This window comes from Perca fluviatilis, chromosome 8 (genome assembly GCF_010015445.1).
Source record: "Perca fluviatilis chromosome 8, GENO_Pfluv_1.0, whole genome shotgun sequence".
Lineage (NCBI taxonomy): Eukaryota > Metazoa > Chordata > Actinopteri > Perciformes > Percidae > Perca > Perca fluviatilis.
Genome location: NC_053119.1, coordinates 26,596,883 through 26,614,254, shown reverse-complemented (window position 1 = coordinate 26,614,254; position 17,372 = coordinate 26,596,883). Strand labels below are relative to the sequence as shown.

The window sequence follows — 17,372 nt, the reverse complement described above, 5'->3', positions numbered from 1 at the left end:
AAGAAAATGAATGGGATTATATTGATCTGAGCAGAGAACAGTGTGGCCGTCCAGACAGCTATGCTCCATTAACCTCAATGTTTTACCGTCAGCTCCGGTTTGCTATGATCAGCTCTCCACTCGTTTGAACAAGCATAATGTTTAAATCTGTCTGGAAACAGCCGTGAGCTAGCCTGACAAGCCAGACCCACATCAAGATGTTGGGTCTGGGAACTCACCATTGGCAGGGTTCAATCCGAGGGGCGGGATAAACGGTTGTCTTTCAAATTCCCTCTGCACGCAATAGGATAGCGCTACAACCAACCAGAGCAAAGCTAGTTGATAAACTTTTGCCGTATCCGGTCGGCAAAACTTCCTTTTTTAAGAATGACTTCAGTGCCGTTCTTTTCTCAAAGAAAAGCTTAACTCCAAGTCTTCCAGAGTCGCGGCCAAAGCCGATTCGAAAGACATCTTCTTTGTTTTCAAGTAGCAGGGAATTCACGCGGAACTGTCGCAACTCTGCCGTCATTATGTTAAGCCCGCCCACCGACTCTATACACGATGTGATTGGCCTGACTAGACTACGGTTTTTCCAGCTCGCAAGCCAACGGAGAGTTGCTAGACGACCCTGGCTGCAAATTACATTTGCGTCTACATTTCTAGGCTAGCCGTGACCCTCAGCAGTTGTTAATAACATGCTTTGAATAGTTTGCCACTTGTCAATAGCTAGAGAGCTCAGTAGAGGAGAAAACAAGGCAAGAGAGAGTGAGAGAGAGAACAGAAAACAGGCAAAGAGAGGCTACGTCATTGTGTTATTAACAGCACAGAGATTCACAGAAAAATTTAAGTCTTGACACAGTTCTGTCTCTGTACGTGCAGACTTGAAGACACTATGCTGATATGTGTATTTTCTTTGTCTTCTTTATGTGGGCATGGTGGCCCAAAAACATGACTAATCCACTCACTGCTGTAAATGAACAACATGAAACTGCAGAGCCACCGTTTGATCCTGCCCACATCTGCAGTAGTTGCATTTGTCCCATTTTGTGTGCTGAGATGTGCATCTCATTTGTAGATGGGATCCTTGTGGATAGCAAGGGAATGTCTGAAGAAGCAGCATTTAGGAGGCAAAGCCATTTCAGAATTTTTGAAGCCGGTTGATGCAGGCTGACAGGGAGGATGGAGGAGTAGTGGCAATGGTGGTGGGTCGACGGTTATTCTTGTAGGAGTGAACGTCTCGTGGAGTGGATACGCACTGATAATATAATTCTGTGTATACACGCACAATTGACTGTCACCCACGTATCACCACAATGCGCACAGTGCTATAATGTGAACAGGCTGACATGTTCTGGTACAGTAGGTCTTTGTTAGTGTTAGAGATGAGAAAAAGGGCGGGGGTCCAGACAGACCCATAGATATACACAAATAGAAGGAGTGAGGGTTGAGGAGCTCGGAGTTAGTGACGCAGGAAGAGACAACAAGTAAGATCATATTCAAAAGACGAAGAGCTACAAAGATTAATCACTTGTACTGTTTTTAAATCCTAATATTTGATGAACAAATGCATGCATGCAAAAAAATCTAATCAGAATTTTCTTTCTTCCATTCCTCTGTTTCCTCCTTCCTTTACAAATGTCCCCTTCCCTCTGCGCTTCTCCCCCTGCAGAGGACGAGCAGGTTGTCAGGATGAAGGAGGAGAATTTGTTCCATCGGAGGTTTTCTCTGTGCCCCAACGCCACCTCCCCACCCAAAATTGACCCCCGCACTCTCACCCGGAACATGTCTTATGGAGGAGAAGACGAGCTCTACAACCTCAGCCCAGGTAAATGGACCGGAGGTCAAAGCTGTCAAATTAAATTTGAATATAACCAAATATGATATTTCATTGATGGGGCCAGTCTCTGTGAATTGTTGGAAGCGATATTGTGCTGTACTGTACTTATTCCATACAAATCAACAAACCTCAGCCGCTGCTTATTATGTGCTTTTGAGGCTGCCATGCTTGAATTGTCTGTCAGCTGGTTTATTTACAGAGTTCATTTGTATGTGTATGTGTCTGTGTGTTGTGGGTTCCCACCAGGCAGTGACACAGACAGGAACGGTCTCTCCATGCTGAGTAATGAACTTAGTCCTGCCCAATCACCAGGCAGCAAGGTAAGAACAAAGTTCCTGATTGGGCAGCTCACTCTAACTGACTTATTAGTTGAGCCCTTTTCCTTTTGTATTCTATGCTAACTTGCAGTGTTTGCAACCTGAAACAAGAGTAGACAACCTACAATTGTTTTCACTAAATATATGCGATGATTACCACCTTGGTTTAAACATTCAGTGCATTTGAAATGGAAACCAGAAGTATTAGTAAGTAAATTAGCACTAACAAATTAGGAATTAATAACATTTTTAGGTCATGACACTGCACAAATTTAAGTCCTATAAAAGCTGTGGGCCATAGTGGGAACTGTGTCTTTAGCACCACAAGCCATGTATTGGACCCAGACCTTTATTGTCCTGGTGCTGCCTGTGTTGTATTAGTCCTAACAATCTGTTTCCATTCTTTAGTAATACTAATTAGGAGGGGTCAATAAATGTTTCCAATGGCAACTGGGTAATCTCATCTTGTCTACTTCCCTCTTGTCGCTTCGTCTCGCAATATCGCCTATTTATATGTGGAATAATTTACAGGCACAGCTGCATCTCTTGCCTATTGCCCTTCCACCCTGAAAGCTCTTAGGGGACAAAAGGAGACTGAGCGCAGCCTTACCCTTGCATGTTGTCATTTACACAGGGTTGTAACAGTGTACTACACTTTTAAGAATGGCTTCTTTTAACACAAATAGATAAGACTAAGCGCATGTGTGGGCGCACCAAAAAAATATTGTGAGTCATATTGGTTTACTCCGTACAGAACAAGTGGTTATGTAATTACATATCCTAGTGAAATCCCAGTACCATTTACCACTGAGATTCTAATCTCTACTTATGATCAGTGGAGACCATCAAACAGTCAGTGCCCTTTGATGTTTAAAACAAGGATGTAGTTAGTGGGTTTGTGGTCACAATACCAGAACTGCCCGCTTAGTTGCCTTTCTGACTGAAAGGGCCACCTGCCTGCTTCATACAAACGTGTGGCTGATCAGATGAGCTACTTGGCAAAGGAAACAATTAAACAATGTGGTTTTCAAGCGAGTTAAGTCAGTCAACTCTTGTGGCAGTACATCACAAGAGCTAGCTGGGTGTTGTTCGTCTAATAGGGCTGTGATCCCAAAAGTTTGTTTAAAATGCCATGGTCCGGACTTTCGGACTTTTTAGTTTGTCTCTGAATAAATGCTCCAGAAAGAAAGTTCCCGTGTCTTGCTTCTCACAACAAAACAAAAAGAGCCGCGGCAGTAGGGGAGAGCAGCGGTCAGTTGAATAGCCTAAACTCGGACCCAGAGAGAGGATACGAGAGGACGGGGAAGCCCGTCAACAAACCAATCAGTTATAAGTATCTGGAGACGCAGCTCACGTATGTGATGACGGCAGGACGTAGTTTTGTCACGTATAGATCTGTAGTGCGCTTGCAAAACTGCAGTGTGAAACAAAAACTTACCGGATCAAATGTATACAATGTAACAAAAACATGAACCTTGGTACGGACCTCGGTTCGGACTTTCATGTGTGAAAACGCCCTCAATCTCTATTTACCCTCATCTTAATCCTCACTGACTCTCTCCCCTCCTCCCTCCTCCCTCCTCCCTCCTCCCTCCAGTCTGAGTCCAGGATGTTTAATGGTGTTGAGAAGGACTGCTCCTCCCCCACAGAGAAGCTGGCCCGGAAGGAGTCTCTCAAGGTACATGTCGTTTCCTTGCTAAATTTTGAGCATTATTATGCTACAGTGTGTAAATATTATATGAAGTGCATATGATTTAGCTCTTCACTATCAATATCAGTCTTAGCTTGGTGAGATAAATGTTTGAAAACCTTTTTTTTGTATTTTAAATATGTACCCTTTTGTATCAATCAATCAATCAAAATTTATTTATATAGCACTTTACAAAAACCAGCAGGTATCCAAAGTGCTTAACATCAGAAACACATGTCATACAATAGAAAGAATGAACATAGAAAACAGTAAAATCAGAAAAGGTTACACAGAAACAAAAGAATGAAATTGTCACACCACTGCTACGTATTAAAGGCCAGACGGAACACATACGTTTTGAGTTTGGACCTAAAAAGAGCTACATCTGTGATAGTGCGAATATCAGGGGGTAACTTGTTCCAGAGTCTCGGGACAACAACTGCAAAAGCCTGATCACCCCAACGTTTATACTTTGACCTAGGCACTTCTAAAACCAGTTGGTTAGAAGACCGCAAAGACCGGCTGTGCTCACGCAGGGTTAAAATCTCGGATAAGTACTTCGGGGCCAGGCCATTAAGGGCCTTAAAAACAAACAATAAAATCTTAAAATCTATTCTAAAATGCACAGGGAGCCAATGTAGAGTGTAAAGAATGGGAGGTAAGTACGGATGTCTTGATGTATTTGTAAAGCCGCAAGCGCAGCATTTTGCACAAGTTGAAGACGTGAGATGGAGGTTTGATTCAGACCAACATAAAGAGCATTCCAGTAATCCAATCTTGAACTGATAAGAGCATGGATTGCCTTTTCTAGATCATGCCTGTTCAGGAAAGGCTTAACTTTAGCCAGGAGACGAAGCTGGAAAAAGCTCATTTTAACAACATTACTGATCTCCTTGTCAAATTTCATGCTGCAATCAAAAGTAACCCCCAAGTTTTTGACAGATGACCTAGTGTAGGATGCCAGAGCTCCCAGATTCAAAGCTGGACCATCTTTTGTATGTTTCAAATGATTAGCAGTGAGTAATGTTAACGGTACCCAAAGACAACAGTGTGATTGATACCATTTGGTTGACTCTTCTTCCACCTAGTGTTGGTACTCTTGAATCAGTCCTGTGACCAGCAAGACTGATGACTCATTCATGTGTGATTTTTTTTTTTTTTTCCTGCTTCACAGGTCCAAAAGCAGAATTACAGGCAAGAGAAGAAACGGGCAGCTAAAGAACTGTTTAGCGCACTAAAGGATCCCAGTGTTGTCATTATGTCCAACTGGCTAAAGGTGTGGGGATGTTGTCTGTTAGACAGCGTGGTTACCTTAACACGCAGAATATTAATATCTCTGCAGTCACACTATTTAGACTTTGTATCATCTGTCATTAAGGCCTTTTGCTAATTATCCTCCTAGTTGTAATTTGCACACTCACTGTTACAAATAATTGTGCAACAATGGAACTAACCTACAGCTCATAATGAATTCATGTTTATGTTCAGTTCACAAAACACAAAGCCTGTTTTGCACCTTGCATCTCAATCATGTACTTCCTTGTTATGTGCAATAACATCACATCAACAACCATACAGTATATACACCCTTTTTGTGTTCCCATTATGTTCTGATACTAAAATTCCATCCTATTTCTTTCCTTGTCCTTCTTTAGATCCGTGGCTCTTTGAAGAGTTGGACCAAGCTTTGGTGTGCCCTGAAGCCTGGAGTCCTTTTGATCTATAAGACCCCCAAAGTGGACCACTGGGTGGGAACCATCCTGCTCAGCGCATGCAAGCTGATTGAGAGACCCTCCAAAAAGGATGGCTTCTGCTTCAAGCTCTACCACCCACTGGACAAATCCATCTGGGCTGTCAAGGTCAGACAAGTTTTATAGGCTCACTGGCAATTCATAAATAACAGATGATCAAGAAGACGTCAGTGATCATTGCCAGCCAGACTAAGATCTAAATAAAACTATTCAATCAACACTGGGATAATTCTACACTTTTCAACAGTAGTAGTATCAATTAAGTCTGAATTAGTTTTTTGCAACATGCAAGGACAGAGGTTTGTCTATATAAACACTGACTTTGGTGCCTCCTAATGGTAGTATAAAAAGAACATTGTGGCTAATAGTAATGCGCATTCAAATTGAATTACTAGTTACTAGTTAGAAATGAATTGCCATACATGAGTTTGTTTAACTAGCATTGAAGCTGTAATGTTTTTTTAGGGGAGCTTTATTGTTGTGGGTTTTTATTAAAAATTTGTTTTAGCAAAGGCAAATGAAAAAATCAGCGGTTTACTTGCACTGCAAGGTTAAAACAAAAGCAATTTGATATGTAATTAGGTATAATTTCTGTTCATTTTGTAGTGCATATGAACGCTCAGTTTTGTCTGTGCTTTTAGTTGACCTTTTATTTGTATTCACCCAATAGTTTAGATGTTTAAGTGCTAATTATCCTGTTCAGTGCTCCATTGTGCTTAGAGCCATGTGAATATGTTGGTATAAAATGACTAAAATGGCGTGAAGCGTGACTCACCGTTTCATCCATATGCTCAGGGTCCCAAAGGAGAGAACGTCGGCTCCATCACGCAGCCTCTACCCAGCAACTACCTGATCTTCAGAGCAGCGTCTGAGTCTGACGGTTAGGCTTGTGTGTGGTTGTTTTGTTTGGAATTGTACATTCTTAGGTTAGGTCAGGTTTCTTTATTTTTAGCCGAGGGTCAAATTGATGTGCAGACAGGGTACAACAGTCCAAGTAATTCTAGCGTTTCTAATGAATTGTTTTCACGAGCAGAATTTATTGAAGGCGTCTCTAAAATGTGTCTGTTTCTCCAGGGCGGTGCTGGATGGATGCCTTGGAGCTGGCTCTCAGCTGCTCCAGTCTCTCCAAGCTGACACCCAAAGGTGGGAAAGAAGGAGACATCAGCACGTCTTCAGAGTCCTCCCATATCCTCCACCTGCTGCAGTCTACTGCGCTCACTGATGCGGAGCTGCTACAGTAAGTACAGACACTGAAAGTATCTCACGTATCATTTATCTCCAGCTTACATTTATTAGTTGTTGTTATTGGATGATTTATGTTTCCTGTAATCATACTCCAAGTTGTTGCGCTTGCCAATTCACACACAAGACTGTGTTGGTTTTCTGCCAAACACATTTATGCTGTCTTCTTTATGTGGTCAGAAATTCCCAGATGGTAGGTTTAAAATATGGTCTCTGCGGTTTCTGGTCATCAATTTAGAATAACAGGTGAAGAACAATGGGGTGCTCCAGCCTAGTAAAATGTTGATTTCTTTGTTAAGCGTTTTATCATGCACAAGGGTGATTTGAGATCATGCAGTGCCAGAAAATGGATGAAAAGCTGGTCTCAGGAAACTACTCCCTGTTTGCTGTTGTGTTAGTTTAATTAACAGTTACACAGTAACTCATACTTGGAATTTATAGCTAGGTTGCTTTAAAAAAAAAACTAATCTATATAGACATTCCTCTGTTCCAGAGGCAGTAACATGAAACCATACCAACCATTAGTTAGATGCAGGTATACATAATCAAGGCGGTCATATATACTTGTGTATATGAGCAGTAAAGAGTGCAATGCTGTGACATCAACCACAAAGACAGGGACAGCATGAAGGAAAAATAGGTGATCCTGCTATTAATAATCAGCCTATAATGTTTGCCCAGTTTCCCCAGGCAACCAGCTTTGGACCATTGTTAAACCTTCACATTTAGGCTTCTGTTGAAAACCATGTGATCTTGTCGTCTTGTGGGAGGTAGCTACGGTAGCCACTCTGCTTATTGTAGCTAACTTACCCTAGAAAATCCATTACCCTGCAAATGGAATCTAAATTGAATATGTTTCTGCCAAAATTAGCCTGTCACTGTTGTTTTTTTTTTTTTGCTTTATTGACAAAGCTGTGCCACATGGGTCATTAATGTTATGTGTATATATACTGAATGTGTGTTCATGCGTTTGTGAGAGAGAGAGAGATTAAGAGAGATTGAGAGATTAGCTGTGTTTTTTTTGTGCTGTGCCATTGTTAATTGATGACCTGTGGCAACATATGATTACATAGGAGCAGTGTGATTCTATTCTATTGTGCTGGGACAGTGTAATCATAGTGTGATGTTGCCCTAGTTTGTGTCTCACATGTGATAATCTTTTATGCATTTGAACATTGGAACCAGTAAACTTCTGGTAGTCACCTTTGCTTTGTTGGGTGTATAAAGTGGCACCTTGTGAAACTGGTTAAAATCTGCTTTACTGGGCACTGGAGAGAATATGAAATATCTTAGCAGCATAGAAGAGTCTTTAAAGAGCGTGGAAATGTATTCCAAACTGCTGAGGTTTTTAAAGCCTTATAAACTTGTCAGTATGATATTATGCTGACATTTATTTTTTTCTATAAGAATATTTAAAATAGAGCTTTATTAGCAGGGTTTTAAATGTAGTATAGAGTGCTGAAATTGTTGCCTAAATAGTGACAATGCTGACAGGAAATGTGAATGCAAGTAGAACAAGTAGTTGTTCCTGTAATGAACGTGGAACCAAATGAATGTGATGAGGAGAATTACAAGGGAAGCAAATAATGTGGATGTTTGTGTGTTTGCATGCTCCACTTTTGCAATCTGTTAACTGTTGACACAAGTACTGTTGTGTAACAAAAAAGCTCCATAACTGATCAGCCACACCAAGTCTTTAAATGCAAATGTTTCTGTCTTTCTTACATTCTTCATACATGTTGGTACTTATCTATCCTAGTTATTTTCCCATTTCCTCTTGAAAGTGTGCGTCACTGTTAGTGTGCTGTTTACAGTCTATATTAGACATCCCTTTTCCTGCCCCCTCTCCTCCCCTCCTTCATGGCTGTACCCTCCCTCTGGTCATCCAGCCCAGCTCTCCCTCCTCTCCTGCTCCTCTCCCAGCCAATCACAGCAGGCCATACAATCACATGACTGACAGAGGAGCAGGAAGATGATGTAGAATGAGAACCATACACCGCCCCAGAAAGAGACGGCAACACCGCAGCGGTTGCAAGCCCGCACACAAACACACACGCATGCACTGGCACACACACACACACACACATTCAGGAAGCAGGTGTGCTGGAGTCGAGGAAACAAAAATGCACCTTTTAGTCATTATATGAAAAACACTAATGCACGCACAGCAGAGGAGAGGAGAAAAGGACACACTGTGTTTGGATTTACTGGTAACATCAGTGGTGGTGTTTTGATTCCTGAGGAAGAGTTTGTCTGCATGCTGTATGTCTTTGAGGTAAGGAAAGCCGCCTCTGTTCCAGGGTGTGTTTGGGTTAATAAATAACACAACTGGTCGGTTAGTGTTACACAGAGTGAGCAGGAATGTGCCAGTTCTCGCCTGTCGAGCCCTAAGGGCATTTTGAAAATTGAACTCCCTTTTATTGTTCTTTGAGCAGAATCCCATCACTGGATGTGGTTTTGAAAGCTTGTGACACACCACAATTATCTTCTGCTGCTCTAACATTTGACTGTATTTGTTAGAATCCCATGCATATGATTAAGACATGCTTTCCTTTCTGTGTCTGTCTGCTTGTGTATCCCATTGAATGTGACGCACAGATGTCCACTGTCTGACTTACAAAATGGCTGTAAGATTGGTACCATGATGTTCCCTATTAGCTATCGATTTCACCCTGCCCCTACCTCTTTCCCTCTTTCATTCTCACTTCTCCTTTCTTTGGCTATTTACAAGTTGATGCATGACTTTCTTCACTGTGTTTCCCTCTTTTTTTTCAACTTTGTTCTCTTAGTTCTTGCTGACAGATCTGAGGTTTGGGTTTGATGTTTCCAAGCCTTGAAAATTCACATTAAAGGAACACGCCGACTTATTGGGACTTTAGCTTATTCACCGTAACCCCCAGAGTTAGATAAGTCGATACATACCATTCTCATCTCCGTGTGTGTTGTAACTCTGTCTGACGCACCCAGCGCTAGCTAAGCCTAGCGTAACAGGTAACCGGCTCCATCTAGCCTACTGCTCCGAATAAGTGACAAAATAACAGCAACATGTTCCTGTTTACATGTTGTGATTTGTATAGTCACATGGTGTACAAATAACAAGGTCACTATGCTTTTACTATCTAGTAATTGTTGACTCTGTTACTCCAACTCTGAGCGAACTCTCTGCTCCTCACCACAGGGCTTCAGGTGCTGCGAGCAAATCACTCCGCCCAAGTAGCAGTGCTTTGCCTTTCTGAGAATATAGTTCCCAGTTTGTATACGGTTAGGAGACAGCTTTGTCTCATATGACCTTGTTATTTGTACACCCTGTGACTGTACAAATCACAACATGTAAATAGGAACATGTTGGTGTTATTTTGTCACATATTGGGAGCAGTAGGCTAGTTGGAACCGATTACCTCCAGGATCGGTGCTAGGCTTAGCTAGCGCTGGGGGCGTCAGACAGAGTTGCAACACGCACGGAGATGAGAAGGGTATGTATCGACTTATCTAACTCTGGGGGTTACGGTGAATAAGCTAAAGTCCCAATAAGTCGGTGTGTTCCTTTTTAAGAAAATGAGAAATAAGCACAGAATGAGGTGATTTGGTCTGGTTGGCGGGTCAGACTTAATCCATAAGGCCCTCCAGGTCTGCCAGGTTTTTATAGTGGATAGCCAGAGAAGGAGGATGCCATTTGATCAAAGATTCAATACACATTTAAAGGCCTTTTAGAGCCGTGAAGTTTCATTTCTGCTTCTCTCAGAAGTCTGCGCCATTTTGAGCTGTTTATTCTTTGCCTAACTGGAGAGCCAATCTTCAAAGCTTGAAGCACAAATAAGATGTTTGTAATGCCATGTGACGTTAGTCATCTTTAATGTCTAATCACGGTCAGCTTACATCATCCCTGGTAATGACCTCCTGACATTTATTTTGAGAGCCACACAGATTAGCACGCACACTTTTATACAGGGTTACTACCTCATTAAATCCTGTGATTATTCTTTATCTGGAATTTATTATATCGTTTCCAGAAGAGGTTTGTCTAAGCTGGACATGCAGTAGCAATAAAATGGTGGAATATCAGGGTTGCTTAATACAATTCTAACCTTGGTGTTCACTTCTCCTCTCTTACTGTTAGGTTAAATGACACTGTGCTGCTCGGCAATCACCACATGGAGCATGACGGCTTTTCAGACAAATCGGAGCGCGAGGCTCATGATGACTGGGACACTACAGCCAATGAGAACGGTGGAAGGCTAACAGAGGAGAGCGACATGGACCAATCGGACGACCTGTCCCCCGGGCCACAGGCCACAGCCTATGTAGAGCAGAGCACAGAGGAGATGGCTGAGGTGAGTTGCTCAGTTTATGGTTACAGTATTTATAGTCTGGATCAACGGTAGTACATTTCCAGGATAAAGCCTGATATCCGGCGCGTGGTGTCAGGTTTTGCCACCTCACCTTCCGCTCTCTGTGTGTTGCCGTTCTCGTAATCCCTTCGCTATGGGCAGTCTATGTCCACGACGTTCAACTTCCAGGATTGCTCCAGTCCTGCGGATATTCTGCCAGATGCACCTCTTTTTGGACAATGTCCTTTTCCTTCCGCTTTCTTTGTGTTGGAATTTTAAACTCAGCGATTTATGAGGACTATGGTTATTAAGTGCTTCTTAGAGCTCTGCAGGGTAAATCCAGACAGCTAGCTGTCGAATCAGAGTTTTCTCTCGCACAACGAAAACATCTTTTGAACGTACACGTTTCACCAAAACAAGTTCCTTCTCGAGGCTATTTTGCGTGGCTCCGTGCGGAGCTTAGCTGTGTGGACTAGCTAGACCCTCCTCCGCAGCGCTGGGGAGTAAGGTCTGACAATGCGAGACTACGCTACGGGAAACAACAAAATTCAAGCTACATACATGCATACTGAAAATACGTTTTAAAGAAAATTTGTGCAACAAGGCAGGCCTGCTTGGTTCTTTCGGGGAATGATTGTAAAGCTTTACAAAGAATATGTTTACGGCATTTACTATCTAACTGGGACATTTGGGACCGATTGGTGGGATTGCTGTGGATAAAGTACAAACGGCGATACACTGGTAAGAGCAAATTACGTTTAACCATGTAGCCAATTTAAATAGCTCATGTTACTTTATTGTGTAAACAGTTAACTTCCTTTTATATGTGGCGTTTTCTTTTGTGGGGTGCAAATGTTCCTCCCAAGACCCTTTTGCAGAGCCCCTGTAGCTGCGTCTGAAACTTAGCGCCGGCCAAGACGATTGTGATTGGTTTAAAGAAATGCAAACAACCCAGAGCATTTTTTTTCTCCTATCCCAGAACGTATTTTAGCCCATGGACTGTATATAAAGAATGGACGGAGCATCGGTTGACGTCACCAATTGGTTTGTGGACTGCCGTTTCGAAGCCAGGAGTTGCATTTTGGGCATCGCCGTCTTGGTATTTTGGAGGCAGATGTGACCATATTTGGACAACAGGGTGGAGCTGAGGAGAATTAAAGCGTTAAAGCCAGAGTTGTGTATGGTTTCAATGGCGCTGCCCTAAGCTAAACACCTAAAGAGGGAAAGTTGCCCATTTTCAACCCTTCTGACAAGAGTAATCCAGCGTTTTAGCAGAGTGTTACTGGCAGGTAACCACAGACCTCCAGGTACTGGTGCTGTTCGTCAGCATGTACGGTAGTACACAGAGCTGGTTTCTTTTAAGTTTCCAACTAACACTAGCGCTAGCTAGCTTGGTTAGCGGAACACTGAACAAAGCATTTATTGGCGACCTAAGTGTTCCATTTAACTTTGACACACAGTGAGAGAGTCAAAGTTTAAGATAAAAACATGGACAACACCCAAAAACAAGTTCATGGGTATTTAAATGTACACAGTGCCATGGATACGCATTGCTAAGCCTCTATTATGATTGACAGGTCGGCATGTAGCTACGCCCCTAAAGCATCCCCGGTTTTATCATCTATATTAAAATAAATAGGATCATAATTTACAAAATGAACATTATACTGTATTAAAGAAGACTTGAAACTAACGATTTAGACCATTAACTCATTAGGAAAATGTTTATTGAGGCAATAAATCAAGGCAGAAGTACAGTAATTTCCCCCATAACAGACTTCTTTTTGGAGCCAGTGGAGTTTACCTTGTTTTATGTCCCAAAAGGCAGCAAGACAATGTAAAAACATGTCTGTATGTGTTACTTCAGGCTGGGGAAGCCTCCCAGGTGGAGACTGTCTCAGAGGAGAACAAGGGTCTGATCTGGAGCCTGCTGAAGCAGCTGCGGCCGGGCATGGACCTGTCCAAAGTGGTTCTGCCCACCTTCATCCTGGAGCCTCGCTCTTTCCTGGACAAGCTGTCTGACTACTACTACCACGCTGATCTGCTCTCACAGTCAGTAACTTAAAGTCATTATACTCTGCGTGCGTGCGTGCGTGCGTGCGTGCGTGCGTGCGTGCGTGCGTACGTGCGTACGTGTGTGTGTGTGTGTCCATAACAGTGCGCACATTTTAGTATTTGCCTTCAAAGTCAGATGAAGGCTGGAACTATTATCTGTCTGCTTTTCTTGTCATGATTGTGTCTGTCTCCTTCGCCCTCTTTCCTGCCACAGAGCTGCACTGGAGGTGAGTGCATACGGTCGGATCAAGCAGGTGTTGAGATGGTACTTGTCTGGCTTCTACAAGAAGCCTAAGGTAAGATTTCTTTCACCGTTGTACCAGATGGCAACCCTGATTATAAGATGTAAAACCTGTTTTGACTTTTTAAAGATAAGGACACAGCTGTAGCATATTTAAAGTAGACTCATTTTTCAAATTAACTCATATTAGTATCATAAAATATAGTAATAATTGCCTTTCAAATGCCATTTTACCATCTCAAAGATCAGCAGTAACCAGAGGATTCAGCCGTTTGGTGATTGTCAAAGCTTTAAGCTGAATAAGGCTGTGTTCACATAGACAATGGGGTAAGGCAGCGCTGGCTGGAAGGAGACGTTGGGGGCTTAAAACGCCGATAAACATAGATTGCAGTGCTCCTCGGGCATTCCGACGATAATTCTGAAAGGGTATAGTGCATTTAGGCTGCAGCAGTGTTGCCCGCGGGGTGGTGCCGATAAACAAACCATCGGCCTGCAGCGAAAAGTTGAACAACCTTTCAGCGAGTCGCCGGACAGACTGATGTGAGTGTGAATCAACCCTAACGGCTCTCAGTCACACACTCTCCTTTCTGGCTCTTGGAAGTGGTAGCCTTTGGAGCACTGGGAGATTTTCTCTGAGTTGTAGCATTTTTTCAGACTCCCCACCTTCTAACATGACATTATGTGACACTGTATTTCTTGGCCGCTCGACAAATGACTGTCCTGGGTCGATTTCTGCAGTAAAAACGTCAGGAGACACTTCCCACTTGTTTCCACTCGGTAGGAATTTATTTCCTCAGTGGCAGCAAAACACCCAACATGAGCCAGCAGCTAACGCCTGTAGATTAAGCTAGGCTTGCTCAACACTTTTTTGGGCTGACTGCCTCTAGGAGGCTCCCTGGAGATAAATGGGTAGAAACTTGTTAACCTCTGTAATCTGTAATCAATATTAGGAAATCTACTGTAGGGTTTTCTGCCTGGAGTCCAGACAAGTAGTGAGGTGTTCTAGGGCTGCACGATTATGGCCAAAATGATCATCACGATTATTTTGATCAATATTGAGATCACAATTAATTATCACGATTACTTGTTGATTTTAGCCAAAACAAATTTTATTGTCACATAATTATAACTGCTTTTACATCCATAATGTGCTACATTCCTACTAATACATCCATATTGTGCTACATTCCTCCTTTATTGAAGGATACTGTGAAGGAGTATGCCATTTCAGGTGTTGTGCGACCGCTTTCCACACATGCATGTTTGCCGTGAAAGATACAGGCAACGCAATTTTCTGTTCACGTTAACGGCGCATGTGGTGCCTGGTATGCCTGGTATCTACCGGACGAAATAGCTACGCGGATTTCTGCTCATTACACTGCCACTTACATGTCTGCGTTACGCTCTGATGCTCTGAAACCCACGTAAGGGGCAACATAAATATCACTGCATGTCACGCTAGCAAACACTAATAACACGTTACACAGCAGGTAACGTTAGCCTACCGTTAGCCACAGTAGTAACTGGATTAAACACGGCTAAAATGCTGACTGCTAAACAGTGTAGTGTGTCTGTATTTCACTGTAGGATTCCAACAGCGGGACGTCCAACAGTCTGCTGCTAAAGCTATGAGCTAAAAGACACAAACTAGCACTGGTCACTGCTGTTGTCTGAAAAACAACACAGACGGGACAAAATGTTGCGTTTACTGGTAAACTGGTAAACATTGTGACCGGCTTATGATGACCGACTGCTACCTGTTGTGGAATTTTCCTCACGTTACTCTGTCCTCTGTGACTGTCTACATCTAGAAACTAAGCTGCGCGGTGCAGGCAGGGAACAGCTCTGATTGGCTCATGGAGACGTGATCAGACAGTGGTTTATGGAGCGCTAGATTGGCTTTGCAAAAACTGTTCTATGAAGGGAATGACACATTTTAAATATCGCTCGATCACGCAAATTTGATCGTGGGAAGCCAAAATCCTGATCGTGATTAAAATTCGATTAATTGTGCAGCCCTAAGGTGTTCCATGGTGATGCTTATTTTCTGTGACTTAACTGTTGAAATGTCATTGGTGAGGCCAGTTTGATCCAGTAATCATCTGCAATGTAATTGGTCCTCACCATCGGGTATTGGCTAAGTGTCCTTGTCTCATAAGATGATTACGTTAATACTAATGTGTGTTTGCATTTTCCAGGGTCTGAAGAAGCCTTACAACCCAATCCTGGGGGAAAGGTTTCGCTGCTGCTGGCTTCATCCTCAAACCGACAGCTGCACTTTCTACATAGCGGAACAGGTGAAACCAGATTACAGCTAGAACGTGTATATGCCCGGGACACGATTCATCCCTGTTTCTGATATATTTTGCACAATTCTGAACACTCACAGACCTGTGCCAGAGGGTATCTGACACCTCCTTTCAGAATCAGAAACAGCTTTTTACACATACAAGGAATTTGTTTTGGTGTTGTAGGTGCATGTCACACATTCTCTAAATATAAGAAGTTTAAGAAAATCAAGTATTAGAATATAAACTTTATATATATATACACACACACACACACACACACACACACACACACACACACACACACACACACACACACACACACACACACACAGTCAGTATGTATTAAAAATAAAAAGAGCAGTACAGCAGAGTAAGTACAGTGGCATGTAGAGCCAGAGGTGGAGAGTGTGAGGGTGGGTTCCGGGCCTTGTTGATAAGGCTAGTGGCGGATGGGAAAAAACGGTTCTTATAGCGTGAGGTTTTGGTCCTGATGGACCTCAGCCTCCTGCCAGAGGGGAGCGACTCAAAGAGTTTGTGGGAGGGATCAGCCACAATCTTTCCGGCACGCTTCAAATTCCTGGTGGCGTACAGCGGCGGCAGATTGCAGCCAATCACCTTGTCTTCAGACCGAATGACACGCTGCAGTCTGCCCTTGTCCTTGGCAGTGATAGCAGCGTACCAGATGGTGATGGAGGATGTGAGGATGGAATCGATGATGGCGGTGTAGAAGTGCACCATCATTGTCTTTGGCAGTTGAATTTCTTTCCTTACACTGCTGCTCAAATGTCTGTCTCTCTCTCTCTCTCTTTCTCTTTCTTTCCTCTGACAGGTGTCACACCATCCGCCCATCTCTGCCTTTTATGTCTGCAATAGGAAGGATGGTTTTTCTATCAGTGGAAGCATCCTGGCCAAATCCAAGTTCTATGGTACACAGCATAATAAAATATGTAATCTTATGTCCAATGTGACCAATACACATTTACACACACATGTAACGGGATATCTTTTCTGCTTCGAGGCGTAACAAATGACTGTCAGTATAAGCTTTTTAAGGCGGATCTACAAGGAAAATTGGTTATTGTGTCTTTAATCAAGTTGCTTCACTGTTGTAGGTAACTCTCTGTCAGCTATTCTGGATGGCAAAGCCAGACTGCTCTTCCTTGGCAGGGATGAGGAGTATGTCATCACCATGCCGTACGCTCACTGCAAAGGTAATAGACCTAATCATCATCACTCATTAGTCTGTCCTTGTTGCTATGTTAACATTGGCAGTAGGTTCCCAGAATGTCCGTAATACTGCATCATCATTTTCATCAGAAAACAGTGGTTTTGAGGTTTTTATTGCCATAAATCGATAAGACAGAAAGAGGGACAGAAGGTCCTTTTTGGTGTTGATGTCCCTATTTATCCTGCTCTGTTAATAACAATGCAATATTGTTCATTTAAAATGCAACAGCCCCCTTCACTGTCCCCTTGAATACTATTGGATCCATCTGGCAGCTAATTACATGGTTGGAATATTTTAAGTACTGTTTTGTTTATTTTGTTTATTATAAGGATCCCCAATTAGCTGACGCTTAGAAGACCAGGAAATTGTTGAGTGGCTCAGAAAACTGAAGATCATCTAGTTTCTCGGAGGCA

At 42.7% G+C, this 17,372-nt stretch overlaps 1 protein-coding gene across 6 annotated transcripts in view; it reads left to right on the top strand.

The window, feature by feature from the left end:
• osbpl5 (oxysterol binding protein-like 5) overlaps positions 1 to 17,372 on the top strand; it is a 64,962-nt gene that overhangs the window by 37,857 nt on the left and 9,733 nt on the right. For 5 of the 6 annotated variants that reach the window (XM_039808813.1, XM_039808809.1, XM_039808808.1 and 2 more), the window contains 13 exons: positions 1,649 to 1,804; positions 2,063 to 2,136; positions 3,731 to 3,811; positions 4,998 to 5,099; positions 5,479 to 5,682; positions 6,370 to 6,454; positions 6,649 to 6,811; positions 10,934 to 11,147; positions 13,012 to 13,196; positions 13,414 to 13,495; positions 15,639 to 15,737; positions 16,561 to 16,657; positions 16,844 to 16,942. In XM_039808813.1, the coding sequence (XP_039664747.1) occupies positions 1,669 to 1,804; positions 2,063 to 2,136; positions 3,731 to 3,811; positions 4,998 to 5,099; positions 5,479 to 5,682; positions 6,370 to 6,454; positions 6,649 to 6,811; positions 10,934 to 11,147; positions 13,012 to 13,196; positions 13,414 to 13,495; positions 15,639 to 15,737; positions 16,561 to 16,657; positions 16,844 to 16,942 (1,621 nt within the window). In that variant the 5' untranslated portion in view covers positions 1,649 to 1,668. Of the gene's footprint in view, positions 1 to 1,312; positions 1,464 to 1,648; positions 1,805 to 2,062; positions 2,137 to 3,730; positions 3,812 to 4,997; positions 5,100 to 5,478; positions 5,683 to 6,369; positions 6,455 to 6,648; positions 6,812 to 10,933; positions 11,148 to 13,011; positions 13,197 to 13,413; positions 13,496 to 15,638; positions 15,738 to 16,560; positions 16,658 to 16,843; positions 16,943 to 17,372 lie in introns of those variants that run through there. The other variant, XM_039808812.1, reaches the window with a different exon arrangement.